Source organism: Rhopalosiphum padi, chromosome 3 (assembly GCF_020882245.1).
Source record: "Rhopalosiphum padi isolate XX-2018 chromosome 3, ASM2088224v1, whole genome shotgun sequence".
Taxonomy (NCBI): Eukaryota; Metazoa; Arthropoda; class Insecta; order Hemiptera; family Aphididae; genus Rhopalosiphum; species Rhopalosiphum padi.
This window is the reverse complement of record NC_083599.1, coordinates 66392432-66408626: the sequence shown is the minus strand read 5'-3', so window position 1 is coordinate 66408626 and position 16195 is coordinate 66392432. Positions and strand designations below refer to the sequence as shown.

The 16195-nt window shown below is 29.9% G+C and overlaps 1 protein-coding gene across 1 annotated transcript; it reads left to right on the top strand.

Moving 5' to 3' along the window:
- Positions 1 to 383: 383 nt before the first annotated feature.
- LOC132927718 (E3 ubiquitin-protein ligase MARCHF2-like) lies at positions 384 to 15876 on the top strand. Its single transcript, XM_060992306.1, has 2 exons — positions 384 to 543; positions 15599 to 15876. The coding sequence occupies exons 1-2, from the start codon at positions 384 to 386 to the stop codon at positions 15874 to 15876; spliced, it is 438 nt and encodes a 145-aa protein (XP_060848289.1).
- The last annotated feature ends 319 nt before the right edge of the window (positions 15877 to 16195 follow it).

The window sequence follows — 16195 nt, the reverse complement described above, 5'->3', positions numbered from 1 at the left end:
TTTCTTCTTTAGATAGTTCTATATTTGTTTAATTTATAGTATTTTTTCTATTTATTTCAAATAAAAGAAGATTTAGTCTTATAATAAATGCCAACTAATGTTTTTTTAATACGTACATGCTTTAATTACCAAAAACTTACCTACTAAGATAAAAATATTAAAATTTATAGAACATTGATGTTATGAATTTTAATTATTTAATGAAAAAATAAAAATAAAAATAATAATATACTACTTTACCAGAAAAGTGTGCAATTTCCTTTTGACAACGTTACTATGTTGGGACAATTGTTTGTTTATTTTATTGTTAAAATATGCATTTGCTTTATCTAATTTTAAACAATTTATTACTTTTATTTTATTTTATTGAAGTTCTTGAGAAGATGTTAAAATCAGAAACACAACTGCCTGCAATCATAGAATCAGACAATACGACAAATATAGAAGTCATATCATTAGATCAAAAATCTTCTATAGCATTCTGCAAAATATGTTATTCTGGAGGAAGTTGTGAACAATTAATACACCCTTGTTTTTGCAAAGGTAATTTAATTATCGTGTTTTTATAACAAAACTAATACGAAAGATTTATTTAATCACAATGTTTACTTGAATAATATAATCATCATTTAAATATCAATTATATTATACATTTGGATAACAATTTTATTTTTTCTATCAAAAACCCTAAACCGATAATCGCCTAAATACTATCAACCGATAAAGGATGTGAGGTAGTTTGTAGTTAATAAAAAGTCCTATATATAGTTAGTGAATTGAATAATTTTTCAAAATAGTCTGTGTTGTATTTTTATTTATACTAATTGAAATAATTCTAAGTTCATAGAATAAATAACCAAACTTGATATTTTCTAAGTATCATAAAATTTGATTTTTAAGATTATAGATATATATTATTATCTATAATAGTGGTTGCATTGTCAGCGATGCTAGTTGCTGTAGTGGTTAAGGGTACAAACGTGATTGTTGCGATATTTGTAGTTGTGGAAGTCATTATACTAGTGGCGATAGAGGGATTATTTTATTATAGAATACTCCCTGATTGTTTTTTAAAATTCACTTATTTTTCATTTTTTTTCCCTCTTTTTCTTATCTTAAACCTTGATTGGTAGGAATATTTATTTCGATCACGACCACTCATAATTTGTGTGGGTTATTGATATTTTTCGTTCATAAAATTACTTTATTTTTTTTTCATTTATTATATTTCAATAAAAGGCCTACATATCCCGTCACTTCCTAGTAATCCCCGTCTCAGTCTGAAAAGGAAATGGTGTAGGGATCATCTAACTTAATACTAATAAGTTATAAGTTATCACATAATAAACAAGCTAAGTGCTACTGATGGGTGGCTTCTTATTCACGTAACCCTACAACAGAGATGGCGAACCTATGACACGCGCACACTATTTTAGTGACACACGACTCAACTGTGTAAAAAGTTTGTCATCAAAAACCACTGGTCGTAGAACGTAGACTAAAATATATTGAGATTACAAAAATGAAATATTAAGTTTATGGTATTATACCTTATATATGGTATTAACGCATTGAATTGAATACCTACACTGCTCAACAACTTTATAATTAAATTTATAATGATTTAAATAAAAAACTCCAAGGCCGAGGTCAAACAGTTTTAACTATGTTTGATAATATTAAAATTTTTGAAAAAAAAATTGAAGTTTTTTGTAAAGATCTACAAAATGAAAACTTGAAATATTTTCCTTATTTGAAAAAGCAATTAATAAATTCAAAACATTTTAAAGATAATCAGCTTGATATGAAATTAATGATAACAAAATATGTAAAAATATTAAAAAATGCATACGAATTATTTTCAAGCAGATTTTCCCAATTTCGTCAACTAGATTCAACTTTAGAATTTTTAATAAATCTACATAATATTAAATTTGACAAACTTGAACTTAGTTTTTTTGAGTGGTTAAGTATTGAAAATTTAGAAATGGAGTTAATAGAATTTCAGGGAAGTAATATTTGGAGAAATAAATTTATTAATTTGAATAATGAGCTGGAAAATAATCATAGTGAAATTGGTAGGAATATAAAATCGGAAAATTTGATTCTTAATGAGTGGAAAAGTCTTCCAAATTCATTTGCATCAATGAAAAAACTAGCTCTTTCTTTATTGACAATGTTTGGATCTACTTATACGTGTGAGCAGCTTTTTTCTTTAATGAATTATATTAAGTCAACTGTAGGGAATCGTCTTGGAACAGATTTAAGTGAAGCGTGTGTTCAACTAAGATCAACCAGTTACAGTCCAAGAATTGATTCATTAGCCAATAAAATGTAGCAACAAATTTCTCATTAAAAATGCATGTATAAAAATTGTATTTTTTAACGTTTCAATGTATTTATTTTTTATAAATTAAATTTTTTTACATACTTACCCTTACGTGTTACTTATACTTTTGGTATCTAATATATTTAAATTGTTTGATAATATAATATTTTACTTGTGTTTTTATCATTCAAAACATAGATGTAGGAATTTTTAAGTTTAAAGAAAGGTTATCAAACTAGTTGACACGCAAGGAAAACAAAATCCAACCAAAATTTTTATTTGACACGCTGGTACAAAAAGGTTCGCCATCGCTGCCCTACAATGTTTTGTTACCCTAATCTCACATATACTTATTATGCTTAATTGTATAGATTGTATATTTCTTGTAAAAATAAAAAAATAAAAATTTATTATATTTCAAATGTGTCAACATATTATATGTTATTACAAGTTTTTTTAATACAATTAAGAATTTATTTATATATAATACAGTTGTTCATGTGCAGTTGTACGGTGAAGTTGTGTTTCGCACACCTTTTATATCTACTATTTTAATATCAAAAATTTTCCATAATAATATATTTTTATATTCACTAGTTCAGTAAATAATAATGTCTGTGTCTAATACTAATAATTATTATAAATGTGATTCAATGTTTGCTGAACTTGATACTCCAATCAAATGCGATGGTTGTATAACATTAGTTCATAATAAGTGTTCTGGACTCACGGCTAGTGAGCTCAAATGTTTAACACTGAAAAATCGGAACTTGAAATATTTTTGCGACTCTTGTAGTAATGGAGTACGTGAAATCCCAGAATTGAAGATGTTGATTCAACGTTTGTTAACTGAGGTTAGTGAACTTAGAAATTTGTCAGGCAAAAATTCTTCTGCTCGTTCTGATGAGTTCATAATAAACGAAATCAATGAACGAAATTTAAGAGCATCAAATTTAATATTATATAACGTACCGGAATCAAGTTCAACTGTTATCGCTGATAAGATTGCTCACGACTTTAATCTCGTTAATAACGTTATAAAGTCTATTGTGAGCAATGAAACCACTATCAAGCCAATTAAACTAATTCGCCTTGGTAAATATGGACAAAACTATTCTCGTCCTATTAAAGCCATATTTGGTTCTCCCACTGAGGCCTTTGACATTTTAAAATCGAAGAAAAAACTATCATTTCTACAGCCGCCTTCTACAATTGGCATCAGTTCTGATCGTACTATTTACTAAAGAAATTATATGAAATCACTGCGTGAAGAACTTGAGTCTCGTAGATCTAAAGGCGAACCTGATTTGATTATTAAATATGTAAAAGGTACGCCGACCATAGTCTCAAAACAAAATTATCCTAGTAGTCACTCAGAAAATTTTTTATCCTAAACATTTTCTACCAAAATGTCCGTGGTCTTGTAACGAAATTACCTTTTTTACGCTCTTCTTTAATAAATGTTAATTGTGATATACTTTGTGTAAATGAAACTTGGTTAAATAATAATGTATTCGATGCGGAACTAGGTTTCTGTAATTATAATATTTATAGAAATGATCGTGATTTTTCCTTAGAGAAAAAACGTGGTGGAGGAGTATTAGTTGCCGTTCATAATAAAATTCAGTGTGAATTGTTACATGTCCCAATGGTCCCGGGCATAGAGCAAATTTTTATAAAAATTAAAATTAATAATATTAATATTATCTTAGGTTGTATTTATATACCACCTAATACAACAAATGATATATATTCAAATCACTGTGAATTAATCGAAACAATTTACGCTAACTTTCCAGATTTTAATTTCGTTATAATAGGGGATTTTAATCTTAACAACTTTGACTGGTCTACTGACCCGGCTAACCAAAATCATATTTCGGGAAGTATAATATTTAATAGTTATATACATTTTTTAAATTTAAAACAAAAAAACAATGTAAAGAACAAAAATGACAGAACTCTAGATTGTATCATGATTAACGACAATATTGAAGTTATTTCTTTAAATCAATCTTTAGAGTCTCTTGTTCCTAAAATAGATTATCACCACCCTCCTTTAGATATTTTTCTAAAATTTACGAACACAAAATTCATTTCTACTTCCGAATGTCCTATAATATATAATTTTAATAGATGTAATTTTAATGAAATCGTCAATTTCCTCTCTAATATTGATTTTGATTCTAATTTAAATAATAATAACATTTCATTTGAAAAAACCGTAACAAAATTTTATGAAATTATCAATCATACTTTTAGTTTATTTGTCCCTAAAACAAAAATATTCAATAACTACTCTCCAGTATGGGCTGACAAAAACCTTAGAAATCTTATTATAAAAAAAAAACTAGCCCATAAAAAATTTAAGTTATTTTCTTCGCATGATAATTATGTTGAATTTTCCCGTCTTCGTAAAGAATGTAAAATTTTAATTTCTAAAAGCTATTCTCAACACATATTCAATATTGAAAATAATATACAAACTAATATTAAACATTTTTGGAACTACATTAAATCTTTAAAAAAGTCTGGATGTAATGTACCCGATACAGTAAAATTTAATAATATAACCTCCACAAATACTCAAGAAAATGTTCAGCTTTTTGCTGATTTTTTTTCTAGTGTTTTTGAATCTGATTTGTCTAATTTAATTGTGCCTAATCAACTACCATCAATATCCTCTAATAATATTCTTAATTTAAGTTCTTGGTATATTAGTAAAAGTGAAATTCATGAGTATTTAAATACATTAGATAATCACTCTGCTACAGGTCCTGATGGTGTACCCTCATCTTTTCTCAAATCTTGCAGGTCAGTTCTTGTACATCCTTTATATTTAATGTTCAATAAATCCTTAAGTATTGGTTCTTTTCCTGCCATTTGGAAAAAGTCTTTTGTGACACCAGTTCATAAAACCGGTGACAAACATAATGTCAAAAACTATAGACCTATCTCTAAGTTGTCAATTATTCCCAAAATGTTCGAAGCAATAATCACAAAAAAATTAACTTTAATTATCTCTCCTTATATTTGTTCTAATCAACATGGCTTTAGACCTAATATGTCAATTTCAACAAATCTCTTACTTTACCAATCTAAAATTTTAAATTCATTCAATAATCATATTCAAATTGATTCCATTTATACCGATTTCCAAAAAGCATTTGATAAGGTTAATCATAAACTACTCATCATGAAATTAACTACTTTTGGCTTCAGTGGGCAGTTTTTAAGTTGGATAGAGTCGTATCTTACTGGTCGCTCCGAAGCAGTAAAATTATCTCTTTTTATTTCAAATTATTTTAGTGTGTATTCAGGTGTACCCCAAGGCTCTCACTTGGGGCCTCTTTTGTTTAATTTGTTTATTAATGACTTACCCACTGTTCTTGATTCTTCAGTAGAATTATTATTTGCCGACAAGCTAAACTTTTTTCGCCAATATCTCTTTCTGATGCGGTAAATTTACAGTCTAACTTGAACAAGCTTGTAAGTTGGAGTAAACAAAACTACTTACCATTAAACACAAATAAATATAGTATTATTACTTTTACTCGCCTTCAAAAACCTATTTTGTTTAATTACTCAATCGACCATACATTGCTTACGAGAGTTAATTCTATCAGAGATTTAGGAATTTTATTTGAATGCAATATGTCTTACTCCTCACACATTAATTTCTTTACTAATAAAGCTTTCAAAATGTTGGGATTCATTTACAGGAATACAAAAAATTTTAAAAACATTAACTCTATGAAATTACTATACTTCTCACTTGTTAGGTCTCACTTAGAATTTGGCTCTATAGTTTGGTCACCTAATTATACTCTCTATATTAATCAGATAGAAAATGTACAGTACAAATTCTTAAAATTAATCTGTAGTAAATTAAAATTGGATATTGACCGAGACTCATATCACCTGCAATCTACCCACTTTGGGTTGTCATTGTGTGACGTAAGAAGAAAAGTTGCGGATATGATGTTCTTGTTCGATTTACTGAATGGCAACATAGATTCCTCCGATTTAATTTCTCTAGTTGGATTTAGCTGTAATAATTATTATACAAGATCTCAAAATTTGTTTATTGTCCCATCTTACAACACAAACTACAGTTCCGCATCATTTTTTCCTAGAGTTCTAAATTTAGCTAATAAAATTATTCATCAGATCGATTTCTTTTTTATGTCGCGTCATGTATTTAAACACAATGTATATATATCTTTAATTTCTGTTAATTATTCATAATTTTACTATATCATAGTGTTAAATCTGTTAATTTTTAATTATAATTTTATATTGTATGTTATTGTCATGACACTATTACTGTTCAAATTTTAAATTTTATTGTCATATAATTATTACTACTTCTGTACTATTGTTCAAATTTTCTAAAGGGTCTCAACCCGTTTATATATATATAAATAAATAAATAAATAATTTATGGTATGGATAATCAGAAGATATGTGATGTGTATGTTAAATTATTAAGAAGTGAGAATGATGGGGAAAGGGATTTTGTAATTAGGGATGTTAGAACAGCTATGTGGGGGTTATGGATTTATGGATTAATTTAAACTCGTTATCCATTGGTGACAATTTGCAAAGGTTCTTTTATTAAACAGCACTCATTATTTCAAAATGTATTAACTTTTTTCAATTTTTTTTTTTCATTCTTATACTTAATAGTGAAAACACTATTGACTTTTGATTTTCAAATGACTACCTATATTTAAAATGTCATAAAATAGTAGGGTTTTTTTATTTATGAATTTTAACGTTGAAATTATTATTTTATTATTCGTTAGCGAAATATAGCTTTTCAAAGTTGGATGGTTTTCGGTTTTCGTATACTTCTTATTTCTGGATACCAGTAGTCACATAGGTAATAAATAATAATAATAGGTACATATTTTCACACGTAATAAACTCGTTATCCGGTGTGTACTAGTTGCGGTCATAATCAAAAATTACATACTAGTTGCGGTCACCCCTCAAAAAGGTTACATACTAGTTGCGGTCACCTCTCAAAAAGGTTACATACTAGTTGCGGTCACTCAAATAATAATAACTAAGTATACTAAATAATATAATATTATTTAATTAGAAAAATGTTATCAACATTTTCGTTCCCATTTATATTGAAAAGATAACAGACTTAAGACTGTCTACACTATTATTTTTTGTGTAGGTATGGTTAAAAATGTTGATACTTATGTTTAAATTACGTAGTTAAACTTGTGTCAAAATATAGTATATAGTAGTAAACTTGTGTCAAAATATAGTATATAGTAGTAAATATGTATCAAAATATAATATATAAAAGTATAATAATAATAATAATTTAAAATTTTAAAATTTTGTAGGTATAAATTTAAAGGAAATCGACTTTAGATATTCAAGCCGATTTATTTCACCTTCTTTATAATATTGTATTTGTTGCGCTAAAAAATGCTCTTTTTCTATTGAAATTTTATTAACACGACTGGTTTTTGTACAATTCATTTTTAAATAGCTATTGAGCTTTGAATGAAAACTTTCGCATGCATTGGTTGTTCGTGTTATGGAAGACGAACATTCAGCCCATAATGACGGTGGATATCTCGAATCTTCCCTTACATACACTTCTAAAATATATTCTGTAAATGCAGTCAATTTTGAATTATTAGGTGGAAGAAGAGCCATAATATCTGTGACAAAACAATCGTCAACTTCATCTGGTCGTAGAAACGGAAGTCCGAAAAAAAGTTTCAAATATTCGGACATTTCACCGGGTTTCATATATGGTTTTGCTAGACCTAATGACTGCATTTTGCGAAACCATGCTTGCCCTAGGTGAAAACAGCATGCTTTCAAATTTGTAGTGGGCTATACATCTTTAATTGCTGTGTGGATAGCCTGTTCGAAGTCACTGAAAACTCTATTTGGGATATAGTCACATAAATTATTTTTGAGATGATCTAATACAGTCTTGTACGCATTATGACATTTACTAGGCAACAACGAAAAAAACAATGGTATGTATGAGCTTTTATGAGTTTTTTTACAACATACCCACCGTTGTACGTCATTCGCTAATTTACGATAAAATCGAAATTTATAATTATTAACGACCCGTAATGGTTTTAATTTTTCACTCAACATATTTTTTGAATTCATTTTTATGTTTTACCGTATCAAAAGACGTAGGCACAATGAAAGCAATATTCGAAACTATCGGAGTATACAATTTAATCTATTTTATTTATAAACTTTACAAATAAGTAGTGGTGTTCCCACATATATACGCTGTGTGCATTATATATAGCTATGATAAGCTATGACCGCAACTAAGATATTACCTAAATTGGCGTGACCGCAACTGTTATATCTGTTTATCTCAAAAATCGTCATGACCGCAACTAGTATGCAGTCGTAATTACGGTTATCTAATAAGTTACCTATACTAAGAGTCGTTGGGTAGTGATCTGTTATGTTTGTATGAACAACTATTGGTAACAGATTGTTAAAAGATTTTGTTTTTAAAAATATGTGGTCTATGCAAGTTTTTGAGGTAGGTCTGGTGATGTTTTTGATTAACGGTAAAAAACCAAACTGTGCCATCATAAGCGAATAGTCTTCTTTAATTTTTGAGGGTTTACGCAAATCAATATTAATGTCACCCAATATAATTTTATATTTAGCGGCTATTGGGGTAGATCTGTATAATATTGTATCATTTAGTTCATTTAGAGCAGAATCAACGTTACTATTGGGTGATCTGTACAGTGGGTAAATCAGAAAATCAGTTTAGGGCTGTTATATTCTGAATGTTGAGTTCTGATACCGAGATAACATGTAATGTATTTTTTAAATAAATTACGACTCCATCGTTTTTATTTTTATTACGCTCGGATATATGAACCGTATAACCATTCATTTGGAAATTATTAATTGATATACCTTCCAAACCTAGCCAAGCTTCAGTTAAAATAATTACCTCAAATTGTCTATCAATATTATCCAAAATAATACATAATTCATCAAAGTGTTTTTGTATACTGCAGATATTCATTGTAAATATAATTATTGCATTTTGATTGTACATTACGGCGTCGAGATTATTATACACACATTCGATTTCGCACAAATTGTTGATGTTATCAAGAACTAATGCACTAATGCACTATCGGTGTTATAATTAGTATTCATAAAATATAGTGAAATAATCATGACATGAGAGACCCATATAGTGGTGTATTGATTTAAAGTTCAATGAATAGTTATAAAGATAATTAATGTGATAATTAGTGGATACTAACCTGGGTAATGAATTGAAATAGACGTTCACTAATAAGACATTCTTTCTGTTTATGTAATTAGGGAATAACAATTTAAGTTTTAGACAATATAATAATAATTTTGAATAGTGTATGTGTTTACATAAAAATGTTAAATTGATGTAATTATTAATAAATGGTAGATGATTTTTTTTACTGGTAATGTGAGAGTATGATTTGGCAAATGTGAAACAAATTAGTTTAAATGAGTAGAGTTTGATTTTAAATTATTAATTACCTCATCATTGGCCAAGTTAATTATTTTCTCAGACGAATTTAAAGTTGTATTGTTTGCGGAAGTCTCTTGCTTGTTTGAATAGAAAACTGCGTTTTGATGTTAAATTTTCTCTTATGTAAATTGACACATCAGGTTCCATACCAATATTCTTTGTGGACAGATTCCTTATTATTTTACGAGAGTCTAATATTTTTACTTTATCTTGGTGGCTTGTGAATCCAACCACTATTCTTCTTGTAAGATTATTTTGTATACGACCAACTCTGTGACAGTCAATAATTATAGGGTCTGTAATTTTAATATTAAGTTGAGTACCGATGGGTTTAACTATTTCGTAACAATTTTCAAATTTATTTTCGGGAACACCGTCAATGACAATTTCATTATTGATCAAACGACGTTCAAGGATTTTAATTTTCTCTTCTAAAGTATTGATTTGAGTTTTCATATTTTGATTATCTGTTATGATTTTATCAATTATATTAATTTTTTTGTTTATAAGATCGAAGTTGTTCACGGTTTCTTTTTAAACATTTCAAAACTATCTTTGAGTTGTACTATAATGTCCTTAATATCGGTGAGATTTGTATTTTCATCGTTAATTGGGTTATCTATTCGTAGAGAAGCTCTTTTTTCTGCCGAACACTTGTTGCATCTCCAGTATGAGCATTCATCGTTATAAATTCAACGTCTTCTCTTTACAATCATTGCAAGATATGGACAAGGATCTTGGTGTAATAACTGTAAAACAGCTATTACACATAGACATTATGAATAGATTATGTACGTGATTATTGGGATAAAGGTGGTAATTAATATGGAAATGAATGAAACGCGAGCACAACAATAACGATATAGCACTAAACACGACTAAACTGCGATAGGCGACCGACGCAGAACGACCGTACAGGTCAACGTATAGCAGAAAACTGATGTCTGGCATTTTACGACAGCAGTTAGGCCAGTAGGTGTAATTTGGAGGTGCAAAAACAGTAAAGTTTGTGGTTTGTAATGATTGTAAGAGAGAATTTCCTCTGGGGTTTGAAGCACGACAGCCCCATTTTTGGTGTTTAGCATTGAGCCACCTATGATGAAGTTGTTATTGAGGGTTGAGAGGAATTCAGTAAGTCTGGTCGGAGAGATTTTGTGTTTGGGTGGGCAATAAACAGCTGCGAATGTGATAGGGATATTATTAAGTAACAGAGATATTGCGCAGGATTGGATTTTATCAGATATAAAGTTTGGAAGTGGTATGTATTTAAGGGAATATTGTATACATATATATTGCTGCTCCTGCATGTGCAGTGTTGTCGGGGTGTTTTGCACTATAGGAATCATAACCAGGGAGATTAACGTATGAGTTGGTGGTTAATGGGTTTCAGATATAAGAACAATGTCAATTCTCTTTTCCTGAAGGGTGAGGAGGAGTTCATTTTTAGTCCGATTAGCTCCGTCAGTTCGGAGATTAGGTTTGAGTAATTTAATACGCCTTTGATAAAAATAGGTGGCGGCAATGAAACTTTCACCGATGCAAGTATGGCGAAATCGGATGGCTCCTTACTGAGAGACTCGGGTAGGTCAACATTTTCCTTATCATCGGTAGAGCCGGCGAGTGCGCTGTAACGATTAGGAGAGGCAAATAGCTTTGTTTTTTTGGTGGTTTCATTAGACAGCATTGTTGGTGTCGTTGGTGATGCAGGTAGGGATCTTTTATTTGAATTCGTTAAAACTTTATTGTGCTTGATTACATGTTGCTTATTTTCAATTATAATTGGCGATACGGTTTTATTCTTACTATTTGAAGGCGAGCCATGTGAAATGATGCAACGGTTTAATCTAATCGCGGAGTCTAAAGGTCACCGTGTGCGACGGTGCCTTGGTGAAACAGAATTAGATATTCTAGTATGTATAAGTTGGATAACTATATTGTAGTTTGATACAATAATATAGAATAATATAATTTTAAATTTAATACAAGAATATTATATTTACTATCCTCGGAAATGGGGTAATGTCGAAGACTTGCAGATCTGCGGTTCCTACTATTATTTTTTATATTATTGCGGTTCCTATTCGGACTAGTACTATTAGCTGCACCTGAAGGTAAAACGGGAGATGGTAAACTGCGGTAATAAAAAAATTAAGATTATACAATCTGCGGCAAAACCGATAAAGATACATTATACAAACTGCGGCAATTTATTTTATATACATTCTATTATATACTATATACACATATATCGTTTAATTAGGTATAATACGTGTTATGACAGCTATTTATCTAGAGACTATTAGAGTATTAGGCGTAAAAATAAAGAAAAACCAATTTTTAAAATTGAAAAATATTATTATTAACAATTATTTTAAAAGATTGTTATAGGGATCTTATAATCTATAAAAAATTTTAGTTTAAAAAATAAAATAATATAATAGGTACCTAATTAACATTTTGTAGTTTATTTTTAAAACATTCTTTTTTCAAAAAATCATATCTTGAAATTCCTCCATCTTCTTCCATTTGTCGCTGTTCGTTAATAAATTTGTATTTTTGTGTTGTCGCTTTATTTCTTTTTTGTATTACTGCTTCTTTTGCATTTCTAATTTTTATAAATGTGTCAACTTGAATATCCTGTATAGCATCTATAAATGTATATAGTGATGGATGATGATAAAAATATGCGTTAAATTTTGAATGGAAAGATTCACATTCATTATTTGTTATAACTTCTGATTTTGATGCCCACAAAGATTATGATGATTATAATGATTATGATATAGGTATACTATGATATAGTATATAAAATAAATTGCTGCAGTTTGTTATAATGTATCTTATCAGTTTTGCCGCAAATTGTATAACCTTAATTTTTTTTGCCGCAGCTTACATATCGAATTTTAGAAAAAAGTAAATTTTGCCGCAGTTTACATACAGCTGGTAAAACGACTTTATGATTCCGTTGATATTAAGATAACTGGGTTATTCATGACACTAAGATAGCAAATACGACTGGCGTGACGCGACTGCAATATAAATATATTTAATTAATAATAAATAATGAAAAATCGTTAAAAACTACATGTCATGAATATTAATATAGTCTAACACTGGGAGATACTCGTGTAGGGGGTGATGCGGCTGTAACAAAGTCCGCGACCCATACACGTACATACAACTGGGATGATTGTTAAACAATATCTGTACAATCTCTAAAGCTCTGGGTAACTACAGTGCGGCTCACGAAAAGTGAGCGTTCAAGGTCAGTGGGTGGTGACCAAATATTGTCGAAACCAGGGGTTCTCCGTCTTGTAGTATATTCCGCCGACCGTCTCATGAGCTATGATTTTTTTGGCGGGACCGTATTCAATAGACATTCCTTTTATGTTAGCAGCTCCTACTCTACCTTTTTTTTGGGTAGACCCTTCATTGTGTATAGCCTTAAAGCCTTAAAATTTTCGTCTTTAGTGAGCTCGACGTAGTGAACGCACGTGTTTAATGAACAGTGTTAAAATATTTGGTCTGCTTTTGGTGTTATAATTTTTTGTAGTCTGTTTTTAATTAATACTGTTTTTTAATTATTTTACTTTAAAATGCCTTTTAAAAATAATGACACTCGTAGTCAAACCAAAAAAGTAATTTTTAATGTGTATAATTACTTTAAATGTTTGGCTTCTTCCGACGACATGGCTTTACGAGAATATTTTAAACAAACACAAAAAATTACTGCCGACGCGTGTGGTGTATCTTATACAACAGTAAGACGAGTGTGTGCAGAAGGATATTCTACCGACGATGTCTCGGACTCGCCACAAGCTGGACCATCATTTAACTCACCACGAAAAACATATAAACGTAAAAAGTATGCCACAGAACTGGACGATTTCGATAGTGATGTTATACGAAGAACGGTTCATGAGTTTTATGAAAAAGGTGAATATCCTACATCGAAATTAATTTTAAATTCTGTACAACAAAAATTTAATTATCAAGGTAGTCTTGCTTCAATGAAAAGGTTGTTAAAAAAATTAAAATTTTCGTACAAAAGATGTAACGACGGACGTAGATTTTTAATGGAGCGAAACGATATTGTTGCTTTGAGATGTAAATTTTTACGTACTATGTGTACACTACGTAAAAATAACGATTCCCGTCCAGTCATTTACTTAGATGAGACTTGGGTGAATCAAAACCATTCCAAAAATTATATATGGCAAAATGAAGAGGAAACTGAAGGTTTAAAGGTACCTACCGGTAAGGGAGGCCGACTCATTGTTTGCCACGCAGGTTCAAGTCATCATGGTTTTATTAAGGAAGCAAAATTAATTTTTCGTAGCAAATCAGGTAATACAGAAGACTACCATAGTCAAATGAATGCTGACGTTTTTAGATCTTGGTTCGAACAATTATTGCAATCCCTTGAAGAACCATGTGTCATCGTTATGGACAACGCTCCATACCACTCAATGTTAGAAGATAATTTTCCGAAAAGCAATGCCCAAAAAGCCGATATTCAAGAATGGTTGACTAAAAAAAAAATTAATTTTTCTCCACTTGAAACAGTTGCTGAGCTTCGTGAAAAAGTTAAAGTTTTAATACCGACCGAAAAAAAATACGAACTGGATGAATTTGCCTTTAAAATGGGACATGAAGTTGTACGACTACCACCATATCACTGCCAGTACAACCCTATCGAAATGATATGGGCACAAGCAAAGAGACAGGTTGCATCTAAAAATACAACCTTCAAGATGGCTGATGTTGAAACACTAATGAACGAAGCAATAGATTCAGTGAAAAAAGAAAATTGGGAAAATTGCGTACGTCATGCCGAAAAATTACAAGACGAAGATTATGAAAAAGAAAAACATAGAGAAGTAATTTTGGAGCCTATTATTCTCACAATACGACCAGGTGACACAAGTAGTGATGAAGACGACGAGGAAGACGACATAATATAATTTATTTGTGTAAAAAATGTATATATTACCTAATTACTTTAATTTAAATTATTTTATATTTGTACATTTTAATATTTTTTTATGATTAAATCATGATTAGTTTTGTAAATAAAATGTTTAATATCTGTATTTAAAATAGTTTATGCAATTTTTCATAATCGTAAGTCGTAACGTTCATATAAATTATGTGTTTAATATTATTGTAATGTATGAGCTGTATAGTGGTATACTGGTATCAACAATTTTAAAAACCGCGGCAAAAAGGTTTGACAATCACTTATTTAAAACTGCCACGGGAGTCGCTGATCCCACTGACCTTGAACGCTCACTTTTCGTGAGCCGCACTATAGGGCTCCTATTTATGTGTAACAGGCTGTGATAAAAGAGAGGACGAATGACGTCAATATGAATGTGTTTTAGTATTAGCACGGTGCTAGTCCATGAGATGTCAGTATTAGTGGCCTGATCAGGTGGCGTGATGTTGTTGTAAAGTCGGACTTTGGAATTTATTACGTTTTTGTGTAAAAACACCGGTTTTTTACATGTGACTTATAGGAAATATCACAACATTCAGCTTGATCAACCCGCCACTCAAGTATTTTACGTATATTATAGCTACTGTAAAAACTACACTAATTTATATTTCTTATTAAAAAAAAATCAATTAAAATATTGAAACATGTAGTATTTTTAAAACTACAATAAATTATATTACTATTTATAATATAAGTAAGAACATATTGTTTGTTTGGATAGGATCGGTTGGTAATGTACACCTAACATGTTTAGAGAGATGGATCAATGAATGTGGTGTTGATCGGTGTGAGTTATGTCTCTTTCAGTTTACATCTGACCAAACACGTCGATACACAGTTTGGCAATCATTGATGATTTGGACGAGGAACCCCGTTCATAGAAGCTTACTAATATCGGATTCTATAGTAATGGTTGTTCTAACAATTGTGATGGCTTGTCTAATTACATCGGTAGTAATGGGCATGACTGTGTTTAGTACTTCAAAAACTGACAGGTAATACGACTCTATGGTTATAACACTATATACGTGTACATAGTAAGATTTCTTTACAATTTATGCCATCTAAAGTTATTTACCATATCATACCTAAGTGAGTTGAAAGTTTAAATTTTAGTAAATTAAATAACATTCGATTTACCATTTGAATAATAGAAAAGTTAAGTAGATACTAAAAGTGGCATTGGATATTTATTATTTACTAAAACGAATTTAAATTCCAACCATGCGCTGCGCATTCCTTGTTAAGTGCTCAATTTGCTCATGCCACCTAACCGGGTGGCGCGCCGCACAGTTTGGGAATCGCTGCGTTAGACTAT